Source organism: Melanostigma gelatinosum, assembly GCF_949748355.1.
Source record: "Melanostigma gelatinosum genome assembly, chromosome: 5".
Lineage (NCBI taxonomy): Eukaryota > Metazoa > Chordata > Actinopteri > Perciformes > Zoarcidae > Melanostigma > Melanostigma gelatinosum.
Genome location: NC_136638.1, coordinates 5,669,704 through 5,690,995, shown reverse-complemented (window position 1 = coordinate 5,690,995; position 21,292 = coordinate 5,669,704). Strand labels below are relative to the sequence as shown.

At 42.4% G+C, this 21,292-nt stretch overlaps 1 protein-coding gene across 1 annotated transcript; it reads right to left on the bottom strand.

Annotated features, from left to right (window-relative positions):
- Positions 1-325: 325 nt before the first annotated feature.
- dnd1 (DND microRNA-mediated repression inhibitor 1) lies at positions 326-8,919 on the bottom strand (the record flags this gene model as incomplete). Its single annotated transcript, XM_079268747.1, has 5 exons — positions 8,857-8,919; positions 6,833-6,938; positions 4,473-4,798; positions 2,600-2,732; positions 326-870 (listed from the first exon to the last, which is right to left on the bottom strand). The coding sequence occupies exons 1-5, from the start codon at positions 8,875-8,877 to the stop codon at positions 326-328; spliced, it is 1,131 nt and encodes a 376-aa protein (XP_079124873.1). The 5' UTR covers positions 8,878-8,919.
- Between the last annotated feature and the right edge of the window lie 12,373 nt (positions 8,920-21,292).

The following is a 21,292-nucleotide window of genomic DNA, read 5'->3' as shown; positions in this document are numbered from 1 at the left end:
AAGCCCACAATGAGCCTGTGAGGGGTCCAGTCATTAAAAGAAAAAAGTGGTTTTAATGCAGAAATTAAAATGTCATGACAACCACCACAAAATGAAACATTTATAGAAAGTACCACCCCCTTCATCTTTTCTTTTCAAATCTCATTTAATTAAAATGAGGAACCAATCAAACTAACACATTAAAAACATGCATAAAACAAACGAGTCTACTAATACTACTTATAAAAGCATGCGTAAATCAACGAACTACATATAAGATGAAACGTCTCTTTTTAGATATGACATTGACAAAACAAACAGTACTGTATATTAACTGATCGGCTCGTCAGTGGGCGAGCTCATTGTACAGCCTCTGCAGGACCTGCTGGGCTGCAGCCCGCCGAGCTTCTTCCAGCGTGGCGGTGGCTGTGGGTCCCGGCAAGACCGTGACCAGCCCTTTGAAGGCCGTGGTTATCCCGGGGATGCTCACCTTATAGGTGAAGTAGAGGAATCCATCAGGCACCGCGTGGCTGCAGTACATCTGATAGAGTGGCTGGCCACCGCCGTTCGCCTCACACAGCTGATGCAAGAGCGCCGTGGACACGAGGTGCCCCTGTGAGGAAGAGGGGGAGGATCTGGGAGGGGGAGGGTGCTGGGAGACAGTGGGTCCTCCCACTGACCTGCAGAAACCCAGGGGGACAGATGGAGGGCGGACCATACGAGGGGGCGGGGCCGAGGTCAGTGGAGAGCTCGGGATGTGGCGCGGCGGCTTCAGGGCTGACGGCAGGAGGCTCTTTGACGGTTTGTGTGGAGACAGTTGCTCGTCCAAGCTCGGCTTCACCGTGGTCTGCCATTTGATTGAGGTGTTCAATGCAAACTGCTTCTTGAATGCTGGACACAAGAAGAAGACAAGTACGTGTGTAAGACCCACAGCTGTTTTCTAATGAAGCTAAGAATGACTCATCATTTTTCCCAAAGCAAATTTAACACAAAAGGCTGTTTTCTCAGTAACCAGAAATAGATCATTAGTATTCTTGTACTCTTTTCTGATTGTGTAACTTACATGTAGATGCCATAAACACCATAGGAAATAAAGTGCATTACGTAAAGTCGTCTGTCACTATGGCTTTTATGTCCCATTCCTCCAGGTTCACTTTTCAGTAGCTCCGCGATGTTACCGTCTGTACGGCTCTCGAGCATTGACCGCGTCTGCAAAACACATGAAACTAGTTCCCACTCCTCAAAGACGTGGTGCGACATGACCGTAACATGCGACTCAGACGTCTGTCCATCACGTCAGGGCTACTCTCTCTGCAGGGGGAGGCCATGTTTTGACACGTGTCGTCACCTCTTCGTGAAGCCTGGGCACTACACTGCTACAGCCATCATTCGTCATCACAGGACTCTATACTCGGCTGTATACGGACGCTTGCTTGTTGTGATTTTGGTCCGATCATGTGACAGGCCGAGAGGTCACTGGCCTTAGCTTAGAAGGAAATGGGTTTTCTTTTTCGCTGTTTGGTACTTACCAACTCAATGTCAAAAATCCCAGCAGCTACTTTAATTGAACAGAAACAAGACATTTAACACTCTGTCTGTTGCCTTTTCTTTGGTTAATAAAGTGTCTGACGATAATAGAGCACAAAAGCTTAAAGGCCTGAGCTTTAACAGGTGATGATAACAATCCCACCAACATGTATGAGCTGCCGCTGACGTCATCACTCTCTGCATAACCCAGAACAAAGTTAAATTCAAACTGGCGAGAGTGAAGCCTCTCTACAAAGAGGGGAGCACATTAGAACCTGTCCCCAGCCTGTGTTCACTATCGAAGGCCGTAGAGTCATACATGAACAAACTGATATTTATCGTCACACAAGGTTCTGTATGAATTTCAATCTGGTTTCAGAAAATCTCATTCTACCCAACAGATCACTAGGGTTGGGTACCGAAACTCGGTGCCAATATGGAACCGGTTCCTATACGTCCGGTATCTACCTTTCGGTGCCTGAGCCGATTGAAATACTTTTTTTGACACTACTCTGATGACTCCGTCCTGGCAGCAGGACTCGGTCCTCCGCTCCTCACTCATAGTATTATTACAACGGGCTACTTAGCGCTGCTGCTCATAAGCACAACAACACAGGCACGCAAAAGCTTCTTCTTCTTCTCCTTTGAGACCAACTGGCGGTTGGCAAACGACGAATTGCCGCATTACCGCCACCACTGGTAAAATAAAATAAGTCATGAGACGTGTCGTATTTTGCCAGAGAAGGAAAATATGCTCATATTTCTGCTAAATAATTGCTGAAGTTTGAAGCTGTAGTGTGTGTACAGAGTGTGTGTGTGTTTTGTATTTATTTAAGTATCCTGTAAACTGTTAACAGTTAACATATTGTTCATAATTAAAATGTTTGAAGCAAAGTGTTTTGTATTTATTTATATTTATAGTATACTTTAAACAGTTAATATGTTGTTCAATTTGAAGAAAAAAGTATCGGTTCAGGCACCGTTTAGGCACCGGTATCGTTTTAAAAGTATCATTTTAGCACCAGTATCGGAAAAAACCCAAACGATACCCATCCCTACTACACACTGATCCCATGTATCTCCATCAACATACCTTCCACCAGCATCTTCTTGGCCATAGAAGCAGCATGGTGGGATGAGAAGGCCACGATAGCAGACACCCCCTCTATACCAGGCCCAGCCTTCAGGGACAGTCTCTCCACCCCCTCGGCCAGCACACGCAGCACCTGGGAGCAAACGTCAGAGACAAAGACATGAACTCAAACACAACACCTGTTCACGCAGCAGGAACCACGTCCAATACGCTGCAGACCTTTGTGGGTTAAAGGTTACCAGTTCAACACAAGGAGCCAGTGGACTGGTCAGCTGGTGTGAATGTTTGCACATGCATGTAACCAGTGCAGGACAGACTGAAGGATGTCCATGTTTGTGTTTGACACAGTACAGACCACTGCTAAAAACTTAGAATAAAGTACTTTGCATGATAATATCCTATATAGTATCCTATTAAATGAATTGTCCTTTAACTTAAAGGGATCGTTTGGATTTTTTAAAGCATGGATGTATGAGGTACTTATAGTCGGGGCATCACCTGTTAGACCAGTGGTTCTCAAACTTTTTCTGTCATGCCCCACCGCCCCAACAAAATTGTAACAAAATGGTTTATGTTGAATTTTTATTGAAACAACATTTTGTGACTCCTCCGTCTGTGCTTTTTCAAAAAATAGAATAAAGAAAATTGCAATCACTTTTAAGGAAACCAGATTACTCCATCAGACAAAAACAAATAGAATGTGCAATCACTTTGGTAGAACAATGCAAATAAAGTTATATCTGTGCAAAAAAGATCTACAATTTGGCAAAACATAGCTTATTGCAATTGGCTGTTTTGCAATAACCCGTTTTGCACTCAACATCTTTTCAAGAGAACAATAAAGTGCAACCTGTGAAAAACTAAACAAAACAAGTTTAATCCTATCCGCAGCTAGTTTTCAGACATAAAGCACAGACTGGTCTCTCCTCATCTCCTGCCGCGTTCACTGTGAAACCCAGAGCAAGAGAGGCCTCATCACATGTTCTTCTTGGCTGCTTGCTGTTCGTCTCGGATGCATCGCTTGCGGTTGCTTTTCTGTTCCCGCCAAATGTCTCTTCATTTGGAACACTAAGCCACACATGTGAGTTGCCAAGGGTCATGGCCGTCGCGCATGCGCAAGCGTAACCTGTTAACGGCGTAACGTAAACATTTACACGAAAGTACAGGCATTTTGCCATCTATTTATTCATTAAAAAAAATAATATATATATTTTTTGAAATACAAAACAAATCTGCATTTCCCACTGCACCCCACCTGTAATACCTCCACGCCCCACAGTTTGAGAACCACTGTGTTGGAGGACAGTTGGCATGTCCCCAGTTTGGAGAAAGACGGGAGCAAAACAATGTACGGCTGTGGACGGCCACAGCACCATGAAGAAAGGCCCACCAAAAAAAGCTTATATGTACACTATATTTAGAAAACAGAGCAAATATAGCCTACACTTAAGGAGTCTGGACTTTAAGGTGAGCCTCTCTTTTCCGTATTGCTGCCCCCCACAGCAGCACATGGCTTTGCTCCTGTCCAAACTGGGGTGGGCCGACCGCCATCTACAAGAAGTAACACATCGACGATGGAGAGGTAACTCATACAAGCCCACAAAAACACTGCGTACTACCCTTTAAAACCTGTCTTCATCTTAACACCAGGTACTGCTCGTTTGTCTTCTAATATGGATACATAGATGGACAACAGTCGCACACAAGTACGTTACTGAGAGGCTCACCTGGAGGTGGTGACAGGACTTCAGCTCCATATGGCAGTGCTAGATGATCTTTGTTGTTTTGATGGCAGTGAATTCTAAATAATTTTGTTCTACTTCAGCTAAAAAACAACATGTTTCTATGTCAAAGAGGAGTCCCAGAGGTGTACCTTCAGCAGGTCCTCCTGCCTGGTGCTGGCCGGCAGGTCTCCGATGCAGAGGTGTCTCTTCTCGGTGCTGCGGCGGACGCTGAGGCGGGAGCCGGGCTCCAGCATGTGGCCGTGCAGCAGGCGGATGGCTTCGTTAGCCGCAGCTGGCGAGCCGTATTTGCCGTAGGCGAAGCCACGATTCTGGCCGCTGAAGTTCATCATGAGCCGGAACTCCCAGAGGGGCCCCACGGAGCTGAACAGAGGGATCAGCAGGTCCTCGTAGGTGTCCCGAGGGATCTGGCTGATGAAGACCTCACAGCGGGCTTCTGGGGGGGGCCCACCCCACACTGACAGCACAATGGAGAGGGGAGGGGGGGTGGTGATGTTACCTGATTATTTGATACATTAACACGTTTCTTCATGAATGAAAAATCTAACAATCAATCACCTGCAAAGAACTCCATCACAGGATACGGCTGGAGTCATCAGTACCAAACATTTGATCCTATTTTAAAGGAGCTCGGGCTACGCGAGACTTAACATGTTGGTACAACTTGTGTTGCTAACTGGGTGTGTTCCGAGGACTGACTTTAGTGTAGATTAAACTCAAGTCAAGCAGCTACCATGAAGGCAAATAGCTAATGAAATCAATCATTGAGGTACTGTCAGAGAGTTGCTTCTTTTTGTGAACTTAAAATTAATTCATTAATAATTAAGGTGAAATAAAAATGAGCAGTGTTGGAAGAAGTATTCAGATATCTTACTTGAGTAAAGTAGGCCTAGTAATACTACAGTGTAAAAATACACTGAGTGTCCATTATGGAGAATAGCCCAATATGTTTTACACACACACACACACACAGTTCGGAAATTAGTGTTTGGTAGATTATTTCTCTGTTGTAACAATGCTTCTTGGCAATAAATGTTATGTTATAAACGTTGGAAAGCCTGTTTAGTTACTTTTCAAACGGTGCCCCAATTGTAAGTCTGCGTTCACACCGGTCGCGTTGATTTTTTGACGCACTGCAAAAAAAGCGTCCAACGCACTGTACAATCGCGTCCAACGCGCCGCCGGTCGTGTTCACACCAAACGCCGCAAAATCTCGTAGCGCCGGAGAGGGGGCGTGGTTTATCGTCCTGGAAGCCTGGAAGCCGTTCACCTGGCCGCCATTTCTTTCCGCTGTCAACCGTGAAAGGAATAAGGACAATTGCTGCTTTGTACGTGTTGTGGAAGTCCCTCAAACATCGGAATGCCAAACGCCGTCATGTCTGGTTCATAATATTGTTCAGAGGAGCTCCGTGGATTGTATCGAGCTGTATTCACTGTGTCTAGCAAGCCACCGGTCGCTGTTTACTACAGCTGTAGGAACACAAAATAAACTGATTTGGCTGTGATTCAACGGCAATAAACCGACAAAAAGGGACTCCGAAATAACTACATAATGATACCGATTTGTACTTGTCGTCTCTGACAAAAAGGGACTCCGAAATAACGACGTAATGATGCCGATTTGTAGGTTACTGGTCTTCTCAATGGAGCTCTGATGGATCGGTGCTAGGCTATGCTAACATCGTAGCAGCTCCACCAGCACTCAACGTCATGTAGACGTAAATACGGCAGCGTCTATTCATTGTTTGTACCGTATGGTTTACACACACACATGTACACACATACTTTGGTCCGGTCTCTGTTGATATGAGGTATCATGGAGCTCTGGGTGAACACAGACGGCTACAGGATTTATTTCCTGATTCAACAACGGCAGGAAGCCAGTGATGACAGGGGGAGCAACTCAACGCTGATAGGCTATCGCGCCACAGCGTCACGCGATTATGTCGCAGAAGTTGAAAAATTTCAACTCGCGCGTTGGCGATTTTGCGGCGTCCAACGCACTGCAATAATGCGTCCAACGCGCCATCGCAAAATCGCGGCGCGCCAGTCTCATCGCGTCTGTGCATAGACTTTGTATGTAATCTTGACGCGCGTCAAAAAATCAACGCGACCGGTGTGAACGCAGCATAAGGAACATGCATTTCTGGGATGAGCAGCACAGCTGAGTACTTATTACACAGTCATATTGCACCACAGATAATCAGCTTTATGCAGTCACAAATAGGTGAATAATAAAGCTGGACTGCAAACTTCATTGTGGTTCCAGCAACGACTGTAAGTCTGAAGGACTCCAGAACGAGGAGTGTAGGTGGCTGCACCTGTAGGCAATGAATGGAAATCACAACCGTTCCTTTTGTATCAAGCAGCAAAGGTTGGAGCCTGACGTAATGTAATCAATGAACGCTGAACTTCCTGCGACTGCAACGTCGATGTCTTAAATGTCACATGTTTGCATCTCAGTCCACAGCTAATGTAACGCCTCCCTCACCCTCGGGTGGTCCTCCGTACTTCCTCTGGCCGTTAACTTGAGTCAGCTTTGTATTTGTTGTTTTCAGCCAGGTCTCCAGCACCAGCACCCGCTCGAGGTTCAGCACCTGGGGGGGGACACAACTCTTCAGTAACAGCACCTTTCTAACAGGAAAGATAAATCCTCAAAGAGGATCAGTATCTCTCTGTGCCCATAAACCCTCGTGAGAGCATCCCTGATGAAACCTCATGAGACTGCCAGATGTCTGACATTCTCAACATCAATTCATAACAGCGTTAAGACATCATTCTGAGAAAAACTTTCCTTCAAAACCTGAGCCGGACAGAAACAATGTGTTTTTAGGATTGTTATGATGGGCTCATTAACCAGTTGTGTCCCAGTGAGCTTCTGTAAACACTACGTTCAATGTACAGCTCACTTGTTGGTGGTGGTGATTTAAATACTAACCGTAACTTGATCACTAAATTGGTTGTTGATACATTGTTGACTAATTGTGTAAAAACACCACAATAAAGAACAGTTTAAAAACAAACCATGAAACCATGAACCATCCATACATACATACATACAAATAAATAAATAGCACTATGAAATTTCACGAGTTGATTTCTAACATTATTATATCATTATTTTCGTATTACAAGTTTTGTGACTTTTGTATCTCTAAATATGCAAATAAGGGAGTATCTTATTATATGTGTCAATTTACATTTCCAGGACAGAAAACTGAGGAGTGGAAGCCAGGTTCAATTTCATTTATGTTGCTATATTTGAGTCAAAGGCTTTGCATAAATTCATAAACCAGAGAATAGTTTTTGGTAAAAAAAAGTGTATAAATCAGGCTATGAATGATGTCTGAACAAAGCCCTCAGCAAAAACATTCACAACATAAGAAATTGTTTGGTTTGTGAATTATACTGGAGGAAACAGATGCGTGAGCTTTTGTAAAATATCAGACATTTAGAAGACACTACAGGCAAATCGTTTTAAACTAAATCACTAACAGACATCACATGACTTAGATTAAAACAATTATGCTTGTATGTTGTTTAAACATGTACATGAGGTATTATTTGATGCTGATGTTTGGTAAATGAAGGAGAAAACACAGACAGAGTAGAATAAACAGCTATAATCTCATTTGGATGTTTTCGTTCCACTAGTCGAAAAGAAGAACAGCCAATGAGACAAAACAGACACAAATCTCAAAATTGACCAGTGCATGAAAAAGTTATGTTTTGCCTTAATATATTGTTACATAAAAACAACTTCTTACAATCGTTTTGGTCAAACTCACTCAGTTGGCTGAACTGACCATTTCCAACGGCATGCTTTAGTGTCAATGATTTCTGAAAGCAGCCATATTCATTCCTCTGCAGAACTCAACACATCTCCTACATTCACTTTCATGTGTTGCAGTATTGCTGTCAACGTTGCTGCTGTGAGATAATTAAGTGTACGAGAAGAAGCAATGGCGCTTTTACAGAACTACGGTTCAGATACACACGTGGAGGGGAAACATAGCGAACTCCAAGTTGGCAACCCGTTTTAAATCTCCTAAAACACAACGGTTTACTGTGGAAATGTCCAGGAGAAACGTCTGTTCTTTCTAGAAAAACAATCCACAAAATGTTTGAAACAACACTGGGGGCTCTCTATCAATGTAATGAGCGGCAGGTGGGGCTCAACCACGCGGCAAAAATGGACACAAAAAACAGCAAAACAACAGTTTCCACAAGAAAACACGACAAACAAGTGACATTACTGAGCACGAGACCTGAGAGGCCACTTCACACAATGTAGCCAATGTGTTGAAAAACAGACCGCGGAGCGCGAAGCAAACTAGCAAGTTAGTCAAATCAAAGCGGAACCGCCTCGCGCCGACAAAAGTGGAGCTTTCCTCAAACGGCCCAGGCCAACTTTCAATTTTCTTCAAACAGGCCATTTTCGGTTTACTTACAGCCACATTAAAAATGAATAAATAAAATAATGGGAACACAAACAAAGTAAAGTGACCAGGTTACCTGGCTCTGCTTGCTTTCCATCGTCTCCACCGGTGTTGTGTTCGCTCAGACGGTGACACTGCTCTGTAGCCCCCCAGGACACACGTGGAGCCCACTATTGGCCAGCAAACTACACTTGACAGCGCGCCGCCTTCACGGTCAGCTCGTGCCGTAGGCCACCTCCTCGACGCGCATTCAGTTCAAATGTGAGCAAAACGAAAAAGTGACTCACAGGAACTGGGTCGACTCTGTAACAACAGTAGCCTCAAGGAGACCACCAGTGGACCCTGGAAGATGTGTGGAGGGCTAGTTTAAAGTATTGCGGGTTGTCTCATAGAAATGTCTTCCATATAAGCCTTTAACACAACACACACACCATGACAAACAGCTCGTGAGAAAAACATGCAGTTTGGCAAGTCAAGTGAGTTTCTAATTAATTAATTATTTTTTGTTTTGATGGATATAAAGATAGGTTGAATACTCTTGAGAAACTAGCAATAGAATGCCAGATTAAAAAAAGTATCCAACCGAAAAAACCCAACATCGTGTTTCCAACTAGTTTCCAATGAAAGCAGCAAGCAGCAGTCACTCAAAAAGTCTCGTTCACCAAACCCTCGCTGGGGTTTGCCCTGGCTGAATTCGAGCTACCATCTACCTCAAGGTCCATCTCATGGAGCTGCTTCCGCCCGCCTTCTCAACAAAGTAGTCCCCTGGTGGCAACAAACTATCAAAACCTACACAAACCCTGTACATTCAACATATTTATCAAGCCCTCGGGGCAGCTCTGCTTCTTTGTAGGGCAGACTGGAGGCTACAGTGGCTCACTATGCCCCCCCTCCAGGTACAAGTGGTATTACAGGACAGGAGGGGCCGGGATAGCTGGTGTGCATGCTCATTTAGATATCTCTGCAATACAATTGATGGATGTGTTTGAAATAACGTCAACACATTCTGTTGACAATAATTGTTCTTTTTTTGAATGTTTTAAAGTCTGACCATATCTTTGCATGACACACTGGGACTGGAAACACCTTGTGTTACATTAGCGTACGTGTTTGAGTGTCCTCTCTATTATGGAGAAAAGTCAGATTTTCTTTTCTGCAGTTCCTTTTTACTGGTTCCAAAGTAATATGTTGGTTAGTACTGAGGGATAAAAACAGAAACTGATTTTCACTCAGGAATTATTATTATTATTTATTATTATTTGAATAATAAAGTGAAGTAGTCCTTTTTGTCCAAAGAGGGAAATTACTTTTCATATTGAAGTACATATATCTTTGTAAATGTGTACAATAACAAGAGTTTAATCATATTTCTTTTGTGATTGTTATTAATGGTCAGCAACAAGCTGGGTGGCAACACAATGGAACAATACAGTCACAATTACACAGTTTGCTTCACAACATCAAAGCTTCTGATAGCTACAGTCCAACTCTGCGACAGCATTACAGTTACTGCAAGTGGATTACACACAACAGTATCACCAACAGCAATGTTGCAACCTAGCCAACAGCATACGGTTTAACATCTCCGCCATTCGTAATGTAAATAAATACATGAGCGGTTCCTGACAGAGACTGGAGCACAGTACAGAGCATGATCCCACACCAGTCTCACATCAGCTTCAAGACAGGGTGGCGGTGCTCACCCACCTCTAATGGCTACACACATGCCCTGCCATGTTATTCAATAACAATTCATGAGGTAATCAGAGGCTCGACTTTTGATTTCTATTATGATCAATACTTCTTCTGCAATACCTCCTACAGTCGCAATACATTTTCAATTCAGTTTACTGTGAAGAATGAACATGTCATTTGAACAGTTAAACCAGGCATCACATGAAATCCAATACATAGTTGTATAATCGAGGGCCAAAGCACAAAACATCCTATCTGCAGAATTTTCTGATTGCCAGATTTCATCTTGGATGATGAGAACAAGGAAGGCTGTTCATATTCAGTCTGTTTTAAAATAATCCCGCACTTTATTAACACTTAATTTAGAGCATCATTTTGTAGAACCTCTTCCAACTTGCACCAAATGATGGAAAGATTGCAAAGATCCTATCTGACAAATGATCCAGGCATTTTGCAGATAGGAGGTTTTGCTCTTCGGCCATCGAATTATGTACTTTCTTTAGGCAAGTTAGTTTTACGTACAATAAATGACAAACTGGAGTGATGGAGCAAAGGTGAAGTTCCTGCCCCATGATCCACTTCCACCATTGTAGTGCTAGCTCGGTTTATCTATCGAGGAGACAAGTTATTCTGTTTGAGGGTGCGAAGCCATGGCTTTTCATCCTTGGTGCTACTCTACTGAGCCTGCTGGTTGGTTGGGGAACCTGCCTCCGGGGTAGCACTGGTAGGTCAACCTGTTTTCACACCTAACTTGTTACATACGGACACTTGCTCAGAAACAGTGCATCCCTTTTCAGCACACTGGGTACCCCCTTAGGGTTACTTTCATGATGTCAGTTAAGTTTGTTCCGTAACAATTCAAATAGGTCAATGTTGACTTCTAGTTTCACAAAGGACATTAACAGCATCCTCCTTTGTTAAAAGTCCTGCGTTTGTGTTTGTGGGTCTTTACACTACGTCACCTGACTTCCACCTTTACTCCCGTCATAATTACTATGGTGGACCTGCAAATGGGCACTGACTTCAGAGGGGCACGTGGAGCTCATGGCGTCATCATTTGGATCTGGCTATTTTAGTTTTTTTTGAACGAAAGTGCAGGATTGAAGAAACAAACCTGGACTGCTGTGTCCCTGATTTCTGCACGCACCTTTCTTTAACAAACAGGGTAAGTAGAAAGAGGAAACCACGATCACCCGTCAGAACTGCAAAAATGGCTGAAGAAAAGCCCAATTCTTCTCTGCAGTGGAGCAGCTAATAATGGACGGTTATGGGGAGTTTAATGGCTGCTTACGACCAAAGGCAATATGGCAAAAACAAGACTGGCTGAATAAAATAAATGATATGCGTAAGTAATCCTCAAATGTCATTTTGTCATGTTTTTCCATGTCTACATTGTCATTCATTTGGAATGTCTCTCTCTCTCTCTCTCTCTCTCTCTCTCTCTCATACAGTCATTCAGGTCTTAGATATCTTTAGAGAACCTCCCCCCCCCCTCCCATTTCAAAATAAAAGCTCCAGAGAGTGAATTCTAACTGGAATGCTTGTGATGAAGCCTGTCATTGAATAACTTCTGTGTTTGTGTGTCAAATATTATGAATATGTCTCCTCTCTCCCCCACCCTTTCAAAATAAAAGCTCCACAGAGTAACTGTATCTTAAGATGAAGCTCAGAATGAGGCTCGTACAGAAATGACGTGAGCGTTAGCTCCCATCATTTCCAAAGGCTTCTCAAACAAAGATGTACATGTCCAGTACAGAAATGACAGGAGCCATTTATTGACTGTCCATCACGAATACAAGATTCAATCCAAGCGTATGAATCTAAAATGCAGAAAAGCGAAAAGTGATATATCAATCGAACCTCAACGATACTACCGGTAACATCGGCGTAGCTATACATTGCGACTTCTTCGGGCAGTGGAAGCCACACTGTCAAAATTTCTTGAGGAATTTTCGAGTTATTATTAAGCCCGATGGATAGGGGTGTAACGGTACGCGTATTCGTATTGAACCGCTCGGTACGAGGCTCACGGTTCGGTACGCATGACGAACCGAATACGTTTGAATAAAAAACAAATAAATAAATAAAAATCTTTTTTTAAAACCTTTATTTAACCAGGTAGTCCCATTGAGATTAAAAATATCTTTTGCAAGATGTAAGTAACAATACTACATAACATTAAGGAGCAGTTTGTGTTTTTTATGCTTATGTGTTGCTAAGAAGACACCCCAGAAGATGAGTCACTCAGGTATAGTTTCATCATTGTTCAAAGTCAAAGAATAACTTCATGATGTTAGTTGTAATGAATAAATATATTTTAAAATCAAGTACATTTCTCTGCATTTATAGTTTTCTACTGTACCGAAACGTACCGAACCGTGGCTCCACTGTATCGTACCAAACCCAACCGTGAGTTTTGTGAACCGTTACACCCCTACCGCTGGATGATATACAGTGTGTTTTACTGCCTTGTGCCACAAAGCCACACTGAATTAGAGTTTTGGAATAGTTTGTATTTTTAATATTCATCTTGGGGAGTCAGTGTAACATTTGATACTAACACTCTCCACAAAAGGTCATCGTATTGACTCATACATTTTTTATAAAATCACACCGGCGCCATTGTATAGAAGCTTTCATGCAAGATTCCATAGAAAACCATTAATAATAAACTGGACAAAAAGGGTTTTCTGCACACAAAAAGAAATTAACACGTGACTTTAAACCATCACAGGAAGTAAGATTCCACAAGGTGTCAGTGTTGGATCATGTCTGGTTCCCCTGCGTAGGGAAACTGCTGAGAGATCACAGATACACATCCTCTCATTGGGTGCGTGCAGCTTAATGAACCACAGTTTATGCAGAATATTTGTTGAGAATAATGATCTCACTAGTATTTGCGATAATTCAATTCTTGGTGGTATTGGAAAAAAATCTCCAAAATGTAATACTTTGATCGTATTGACTTCAACCTAAGTCCATTGACTTTGTACACATTCCAGATGTATGGGTTGAAGAAAAGGTTTTTTTCCTGTGAGGACTGAATGTATGATTGCCATTTCACGCAACTTCTACCCCTCTACAGCTCAGAGGCAAATATTGTACTTTTTTAGTCAGTGCATTACATTTACCTAACAGATTTAGTTCCTTTGCAGATTCAGATTAACAACACAAAATATAATTCAACAAATAAATGATGACGTATTATTATAGGTTAAGCTCAGAGTCTGAGCTGAATATAAAGTAGTTAAACGCGATACTCACATTATTGTCATTATAATATCATATTATTCTAAAATGAGCCAATCTGCATCACACGTACTTTTACTTTTGGTACCATTTGTATCATATTTGCTACCTGAGTTTCAGAGACCTCTACGTGATTAACATGAGCAATACTTTCCTGAAAAAGCTGTTGCATGCGACCCTAAACATGTCTGCTGCCATCTGCTGGATTGCCATGCACTGCAGGCAGTAGCAGACATTTAAAAGCCATTTCCAAAATGGCAGCCTGCAGACTTTTCGGCAGGGAAATTGTTGCTCATTTTGAGGAAGTTACGGTAAGAATAACATTTACTAATATTTCAATATGAATATTTACTGTATTGAAGCAACCTATGATTACTTCATGTTTCATTCCTTATTTTACAGTAAAATCGTGTTGAAATGATACATTTTAGGTATAAAATATGAGACAGCAGGTATATAAAGTAATAATTCACCTGTAAATCCTTGTATTGTATTTCATTATGCCATATCACAATGACAAATACACTGTTTTGATCATTTCATTCAACGAATTAAAGGTAGAAATTTCATCGTAAGATATTGAGTGGAAATTTGTTTTTTATATGTAATAAAAAATCCTTGGCTATCATAATCTTTTGTTATATTGCTTCATTAAAAACAAGAAATTCAGAGTAAACAATCATTTGTTTTTTGTGTTTACTTTTCGATGGCAAAAAGGTACATTGTTGAAAATGTCATCAGCACGATTCTTGATGGCAATTCAAGTGACATGGAGCAGTTAGGGGAAGATGATCAATGCATGGAACATCTACCCATGGCCTTGCCAAGGTTTCAGCCTTCTGTGGCCACTTCTCTCACAAGCGCAGGAAAGGGCAGAATCACGTGCGGCAGACCACCATCCTCTCCAGAACCCGGCGCAGCACCCCCGCGCAAAAGGCCAAACTCCAGTATGCCTCCTGATGTGAGAAAGGATGGCATTGATCACTTCCCAACATGGGAAACCAGACAGAAATGCAAGCACCGCACTTTTATTTTTTGACTAAAGGTCCAATAAACACTTCAATATAAAATAAATCGTCATTTTCTGAATATTATTTGATGTGTCAGGCTTCACTGTCTATTTCTGTGCTTATGCTTTTTCACTTTTAGTTAAAGGAGTGTGTAACATGTAGGGAGATTTATGAGATGAAATGGAGTACAATATTCATAACTATGTTTTCATTCGTGTATAATGACCGGAAAGTAAGAATTGTTGTGTTTTTGGTAAATTTGAAAAGGCCATTAATATCTACATTCCCTTTTTCACCGGTGTTGGGGTCTGACCATATGGCTTAAAAATGTGCTGTGGACAAAGAATCAGGCCTTCACTGTTTCAAGCAAAGGTTTCATCCTGATTTGTAGTTTGATAAGAACAAACCTCCTCGGGAGGAATTTCACACTCTGGTGTAAATTCCCCCCCCCCCCCCCAAAAAACCCTGGTAACCTGAATGCACCGCTGCAATCTCATTGGCCGAGAGCCAATCTCCCCCTGTCCCCCTTCTCGACGAGGAAAAAGGACAACTTTGCCACGAACACTTCCACGTTGCAATGAAGCATCGACAAGTAAGATTCTTGGCATCTGGGCATAGCTTAGCTTAAATTAACGTAAATTTAATTCAGGCCATTCATTTATATGTTGATATTCCCGTGTTTTTGTGTGTTTAAGTTACTGTCGCGTGATATTGAGATATTGCGCAACTCCTCGCGGACGAGATAAGCTCCGCTGTATTCGTGTATTAACTATGACTGTTTGCTTGGGATTTATTTGATTTCTTTTCATTTGTTTTATTACACTTCGTGTAGTATTCTCTCCTCATTAAATCAGCTCTGTGAGTGAGCTGAGGTGCTTGGCTTATCACGGCATATGTTACCGGCAGTTCAAAGACGACAGCGGTATACTTATGCGTGATAGAACCAGCAAACTCAGGCTCCCTACAATGCGGACCGCACGCAGAAGTTTGATTCATGAGCCCCCACCTTTGCTCTCTTTCTATCTCTGCCCCTGGGGAAACCCCGTTCAAATGATCGCCTCACATCACGTGCTGCCCAGGCACACGTGATTACATACAGCAGTCTCACCGCCATTTTGTCAGAGTCACTCGACTCCGCCATCTGGTGGTAGTTTAGCTGTAGTATCTTAAGGCCCCTCCCCTTTTGGCACGCGTCACTCGACGCCGCCATCTTTGTAGTCTTTAGCGGTAGCTGTAAGACTCTCCTTCCTGTTCACCCACAGACCCACACACACACATACACACACACACACACACACACACACACACACACACACACAGACATACACCCTCATCCATTTTATTCATTCTTTAGTTTAGGCATATACAATTGTATGATAACGTTTGTTGGTTGCAATATTAATTGATTTGATCATTTATTATTTTGATTTAATAAACTCTGTTATACTTTAAGGAGCAGTCGTCTGTGATTACTTGTGCATATGTATTTGATAAGACTGTATGTAGTAGCCTGTGCTCGAACTTAAAAACCTTCACTGTCACTGAATGTGTAGTCATACGCAGACTATTGACATTATGAGTGACTACTAATTATGAGACTTAGTTTTATCGTTTGGTTATTGGTCCCTGTTCGCAGGGTGGTGCCCCGTTGTTATTAATAATCATTAATAATTGTTACTTACATTAATAATTCTATTGATGTCAAGAATTCAGTTTCTTAAATGCTGATAACCCAAACACGCTCCTTTAGATCCCAACACCGGCATGTTTCCATGGCAGCCCAGCACGGACAAAGTGAACACGGTCTCCAGAGAGAGCAATCCACGTCTTTTCATATCAGCAGGGTTAGGGTTGGTCCTCCCTACAGCAGAGCATCACATCAAAGCGTTGGAAATAATCCCACTGCTGCATTGAATCTTGGGCAGCGCTTGGCAGGCGGGGCAGACCTGAGGCTTCTGAACACCACACACTCTGCATGGTCTTTGCAGAGGCACTTGAAGCATGTGTCGTGAAGATCCAGTCCCCCTGAAAAGGCCAATACATGTCGGCACTGACGAGGTTCTTGAAGCGGTGACTCCATCCGTGGACACAGGCAGTCACTGAAGAGATGCTACAGGTGAACAGGGTAAAGAAAATGATTCATGCATATCACCATCAAACTTAGTACTTACAGAAAATATATGCAAATGTTTTTGCCTTTCGTGTCTTACCCAAGTACATTTTCCTATTTAAAACTCACTCATTTATGTTTTGTTGGTGTTACTTTCTACTTGTTACTGTTGCAATGAGCACATTCTTGTAACAAGAATAAACCGTTTCATCTGATCTCAAATATTCTGTTCTGAATAAGTTGATGCTGCACATGATTGGTTGTTAGCAACAAACCCCGCCTCCTTCACGTGCTTCTTGTAGATGGAGCCGTCATTGTTTTGTTTGTACATATAACTTGATTTTTCTTCACATTGATATTGACCTGACATAGACCTCTCTGTACAGCATGCTGCTTTGCTTTACTGGCCCTTTATCCATCTGAGGTTGGACATGCACACTATCCACCTTCTTTGTAGCACTCTTTCTAAAACTAATATTAGGTCTCTTCAACCTTATAAAGCCTGACTAAGTTTGAACTTGTATCATTATTGAGTATATAATGCACTTAAAGCAGCGAGGAAGAACATTTTCTATTGATTTTGGCAGTCCCTGTGGAGAAAAAAAGTAGTTTACTTGATCACCAGTCCCTTTAGAAAACCTCAGATTTGGGAGCAGTGAGGCACAGCTCTGCTCCTGGGTGGAGAAGGAGGCAAGTAAGTCGCCAAGTAACAATGAGATGATTGGACCGGCTTATTACAGCCCTGCGTCAGCCACACACCAGATGTTTGTCTTTTTTTCTCAGAGCATTTGATTCATTGATTGCTGATAAGATAAATTTCCAAAAACAAAAAAAATAGAAAATGTTTTTGAAGAAGACTACCAACTCTACCTTTAAGAATAACAACATGGAAATGGCCAATCGTGTCAATGCTGGTCTTGCTTACTTATGTAGGTCATACAGTCTTAAAATGAAAAGTTCCTGAAGTTTAAAAATAGTGGAAAACTAATTTAAATAAAACATTAATTCGTGCAATACGGTGAGTGTATCCAGAAGAGGGCTCAAGTTTGAGGACGTGGCCTCACCTTCACCACAAAGAGCAGTTTTCTCTCGATGTGCTGCCACGTGTGTCGTTCTGCCTGTCACAGGATAAAGTATCGGCCTCTGGCACAGATGGAGGACTGCTGCTTTGTCAGCGCCAAACAGTATTTTTTCAAACAGCAAAAAGCTGCATTATACCTCACAGGGAAAGCAAAAAGCTGCATTATACCTCACAGGGAAAGCAAAACGCTGCCGTGCCGCTGACTTTGATTTTCAGCTGAGCTATTTGTTTTAGTTACAGGCCGTCTCTGTCTTTTCTCCGCCTGTGTGTGTCTAGCCTGGCTTCTGTACTCCTGCTGCACCACACACACACACACACACACACACACACACACACACACACACACACACACACACACACACACACACACACACACACACACACACACACACACACACACACACACACACACACACACACACACACTGTTAGAAGCCGGGGCAGAGAAAGATAGATGAATGTCGTTAGTTTCAATATGTTGAAAGATACATTTCAAATTATTTTTAATTTTGCATCTAAAACATTACGTCCCTGATTGAGTCATATGTAAGGCTGTAGATCCTTGAAAGGGGAGTCGGGCATTTTGGTAAATCCCCATGTTTGCTGTAGGCTAGTTTGCCATAGCTTAGCACGAAGACCAACAACGGGGGAAGACTATTTAAAATAAAAAAATATTTCAGCGCAGATATTTCAGCGCACTTAGCTGGCTAGTTTGAACTGGATCTCTAAAGCGTTGTCTTGAATGCCTTGTATATCTGAATGACGGATAACACAAAACGTGAGAATTGGAGTTCAAAAATTGTCTACAACTGGATTGTTTCAAAAGTAGCCAGTTTACACTCAGTTAACAGTTTATTTTTTAGGAGAAAAAAAAACCAAATCATCGTCAGAAGATGAGTTAATAGACTATAGACTGTATATAAGAAGTGGACGTAGTCATGGTGACGTCACCCATTGGTTTGTGGACTGCCGCTTTGAAGCCTAGAGTTTGGTTATTTCAACAATTAACAGAAGTGACCATCTTTGGAATGCTGAGAGACGTAGGGACGACGCTCTAGTAGTGACCTGTCAATCACAGTAGCCCTGCCCTAAAGCATACTCTGCTTCATGGTCTGTTTGACTCTAAATGGACCATCATGTACTCAATGAACATCATGCTGTATTGAAGAAGACTTGAAACTAGAGATTGAGACCATAAACTCATGTTTACAATGTTTACTGAGGTAATAAATCAAGAGAGAAGTAGAGTCATTTTCTCATAGACTTCTATACAACCAGACTTCTTTTTGCAACCAGAGGAGTCGCCCCCTGCTGGTCAGTAGAGACAATGCAATTTTTAAGACACTTCCTCACCGGCTTCTGTTGGCAGAACCGGAGGTTGCCGCCTGGTTGCATTTCAGCCAATGCATGCCGCCTCTTTTTCTCTCCACACGGACTGTTTACCTGCATGCAACCAAAAGCCCGGTCCAACTGTCCACTGTCTACACAGTCCACTGTCCACAGGTACCATGTGTGGTGAGACAGGCAGCGTATCTGACTGCGTCAACTGGAAGAGGAAGGTCTCCAGCTGTTCATTCAACTCCCCGACACATCTGCACATCAAGGCTCGTGCCGCTCCCGCAGCCCGGCTTCAGCTGGCGAGAAAAAGTCAGTTTACTGGTGTTTCAAATGATTTATTCAGTAACAACCGTCTGTGCTTGACAGTTCATGCGTGTGTGCTTCTTGTTTTCCCATCCTTGTGAGGACCAGTTTGAAAACACTCCTCACATTTTAAAGGGTTTAGTTCAAGATTAGGTTTTGGATTTCGAGTTAGGATTAGGGGATCAAACTGAAATTAATTTAGCATTAGAATTTAGGGTTTGGTAAGAATGTGTTAAATTATTATAATTTAACTCGAAAAAGGGGAATAACAAAAGAGGAAAATACAAAAGCCATGTTTTAAAACACTTAATGTGAAAAAAAGACTGAATGAATGCATACTCCTTGATTACACTTGTTTAATTGTTGCACCATTAAAACATCATAGCAAAGAGCATACACTAAAAAAGCCTGATGGATATGTGCAAAGCAATAAGGAAGCTGGGGGGGGGGGCTTCTCAATATGAGAATCTCAAAAACAATCAAGCGTAATGATTCTGTTTTAGTGCCCAGCAGAGCCTCCAGATCCCAATATTTCCTCTACGCTCATCGTCGATGCTCTGAAACTCGGCACAGTTCACCGGCTGCCTGCAAGGTGGGAAATCAATCTACAAGCATATGCTTTGGTTTGGAGAAGGTTGGCAGTAAGAAGGCCATTTATAGTTTATGGGCAAACAATATGGAAAAGCACCAGCATGGTCCTACAACACTTATTCAGATGGTGGCGTGTCCAGCCAGTGTAGAGCTCTGTAACAGGCAGACTTCTGTTCTGCAAACACCAAGGCTGGATTGCTGACAGGGCCAGAGCACTGGGGACCCCAAATGCAGCCTTATTGTGTCATAATCTTTGAAAATATTATTTGAGCGCTTTCCAGGGATTTATAACTGTGCCATGATGTTGAGGGACTTGCAAGAGACAGATTTACAAAATAATGTACAAAATGTATGCAGCAGAGGCCGAGGAATCCTGAATTTAAGATCCAAGTATGAGCCAAGCTCCAGAAAAACTGGGTCCTACACTTCCCATAATGCAACTCGATTGCATTATTATTGACGCTGAGCAAACTGTGACCTAGAGGTGCCCATAACTCGCTTCTATGGGTAGGCCTGTAGGGAAGTTAATGTGCAACTGTGCGACCCGGCCCCGGATAAGCGGAAGTTATTGGAAAGATGGATGGATGCCGATAAGCTGTTGTAAGTTCATGATCAGTAAATAATGTGTCAGACGCCAAAAGCACTGGATCCTACAGCTCCCACAATGCAACTCAATAGCCTCTTTTATTTAACCCTCCTTGGTATTAGTATCACAAGAGTGTCCCTGACTTAAATGCATATTATTTGTGGATTGAAACTGCATGAAGAAAGACTTGGTCTGTAGAATGACACACTGGTAATGTTTAGTGAAGCAGATATAGACAGCTTTGAAATAGGGCTTTCACACCCCGATAGTTGGCTTTTGGCACAGTTGTGCATTTTTCACAGTTAAGCCGTTTCTTTCATTAGCAGTCACAGCAGTTATTTTCCGTGCACCGAGAAGGAGGTAAGTGTTTTGATTTCATGAGGAGCTTCAACACATTCATGTGGCCTGGAAGAGGCTGCAGAGTGAAAATACTGTGACAAAACAGCCCCCGAGGGACCGCTTCTGTGCAGCTTGTTGCTCCTCAGGTGATCGGTGTTAGTGATGCAAGTGTTTAGATACTGTGAGTGTGTGGGTGTGTGTGCGCTCACA